Source organism: Hordeum vulgare, chromosome 5H, assembly GCF_904849725.1.
Source record: "Hordeum vulgare subsp. vulgare chromosome 5H, MorexV3_pseudomolecules_assembly, whole genome shotgun sequence".
In the NCBI taxonomy this organism is placed as follows: domain Eukaryota; kingdom Viridiplantae; phylum Streptophyta; class Magnoliopsida; order Poales; family Poaceae; genus Hordeum; species Hordeum vulgare.
This window is the reverse complement of record NC_058522.1, coordinates 4,098,327-4,100,391: the sequence shown is the minus strand read 5'-3', so window position 1 is coordinate 4,100,391 and position 2,065 is coordinate 4,098,327. Positions and strand designations below refer to the sequence as shown.

The following is a 2,065-nucleotide window of genomic DNA, read 5'->3' as shown; positions in this document are numbered from 1 at the left end:
ACCGGGACTAATGGGCTGGCCAGGGCCGAACGATAGCCCTGTTTTCTACTAGTGACTCTTGGTAAGATGCCAGACACCAATTTATTATGAAATTTCTACTAGCGCCATAATATTTGCATCGGACATTAAAAAACAGTAAAGTTTTTATCCTAAAGATCCACAAACTTTGCCATGACAAACTTCACAGCTTGTGTTCTCAGCTCTTCAAAAGATCACAACTACTTTAACATTCACCAAGATCATGTTTCTGTCATGTCAGAGTATATAATTCTTTGCGCCATGGGTGTGATAATCAGTCGGCTTTCTTCGGCGGCTTGCGGTATGTTTCCTCAACGTGCTTTGCCAGGAAAACATACGTGTTGAACAGCTTCTTGACATTTGGAACGTTGTAGTTCTGAGCTACATAGACACCACATCCCACTCCGACTAAAAATTTGAAGCCACCACCGAAAACCATTGCGAGAGAACCTGGAGCCGGTGATATAAGGGTTAATTCTGTACATGCATTTCGACACAAAATGTAAAAAAACATGGTAAGACAAAAAAATTTTGATACAATATGTGACGTGATTTCAGTACATCACTTATTTTGGGACGGAGGAAATACAAATGATTCCTGTCATGTGGCAGAAACACACTACTATATGGTAATCCATCTCTGAGCCCGGGCTCGACAGTACAGCGGTTTGGAATACAAAAAATGTTTTAAAAAATCAATTTTTTTGTGGTGCAAGATGGTTCTATGTGTGAACTCTCTGCAAAATTTTATAAAGTTTGAACATTCGAGGAGCTCGCGGCAAAAAAAGAAAAAAAAATCAGGCATGAATAGTGTGATTTTCAAAAGTTTCTCGTATCCGAAATTTGTCTTTTTTGCCGTGAGCTCCTTGAATGTTCAAACTTTACAAAATTTTGCAGGGAGTTCACACATAGAATCATCTTGCACCACAAAAAAAAAATTGAACATTTTTTATACCCCAAAGCGCCGTACTGTTCACGCCCGGGCTCATCTCCAAAACGCTGTGTCCACTACTATATCCAAACATAAAGCTAAATGAAAGATACACATTTAGTACTGGTGAAGTACATCCAGGAAAGAAAGTACATGAGCTACGTTTACTGCCATTTGTGTAACAGCGATTCATGTATTTAGATTCCACACTCATATGTTTTGTCATTATAAATAGAAGAATCAGAATGTTGCCGCTCAATTGCTTAAAAGATTCTAGTTCACTTGGACTCTACCACGGGAAGAAAAAAAGACACGTGCCAGGAGAGGTGGCTGCCAAGGCAGATTAAGCAGAGGAAAAGTTGAGTCGGTTTACAAGTGAAGGAATGGCCTATGACTGAATGAGTCCTAATCCAATAGTCTTAATGCTTCCCTCGACCCTTCAAATATTCTAATATGTCACCATCCAAGAATACCATGCTGTGTTATATACTTCCTCCGTTCCTAAATATAAGTCTTTTTAAGAGTTTCACTAATGAACTACATACAGATGTATATAGACATATTTTAAGGTATAGATTCACTCATTTTACTCCGTATATAGACACATAGTGAAATGTCTTAAAAGACTTTATTTAGGTACGGAGGGAGTAACAAGCAATGAAAAACGTCCCTGTCCTAACGCTTCCCACAACCCTTCAAATTCTCTAATATGTCACCTAGTAACCACGACCACTTGTTACCACCAGGCCCTCTCCTCTACTGAGCTACGCCTCCATCCCTGATTTTTGGCCAGCAGCACCTCTGATATTACTGACGCCAATGAGATTCTCGAAAAAATATTATGACGCCAATGAGATTCCAAATATAGGATTGGGCGAATGAAATGAAAGAATCTACCAGATCTGCTAGTAACCTCCATCTTGCAAAGTAACCAAAACCGAATTCATGATCCAATCCTCAAACGATTTCATTTGAAAAATTAAATAACCAATCATTCTAAGAAATGAAATCTGACTAAAGCTCATGAAACAGGCATACTTATTTGTCAAGCTTAGAGCACCTACATCATTCTGGGGAAAATGCAACAATCCAAAAAATAAATCCTATTTATAGCAT

General features: G+C 38.5%; 1 protein-coding gene across 1 annotated transcript; it reads right to left on the bottom strand.

Moving 5' to 3' along the window:
• Window positions 1–292: 292 nt before the first annotated feature.
• LOC123452908 lies at window positions 293–457 on the bottom strand. Its single transcript, XM_045129645.1, has one exon. The coding sequence runs from the start codon at window positions 455–457 to the stop codon at window positions 293–295; it is 165 nt and encodes a 54-aa protein (XP_044985580.1).
• Window positions 458–2,065: the final 1,608 nt, after the last annotated feature.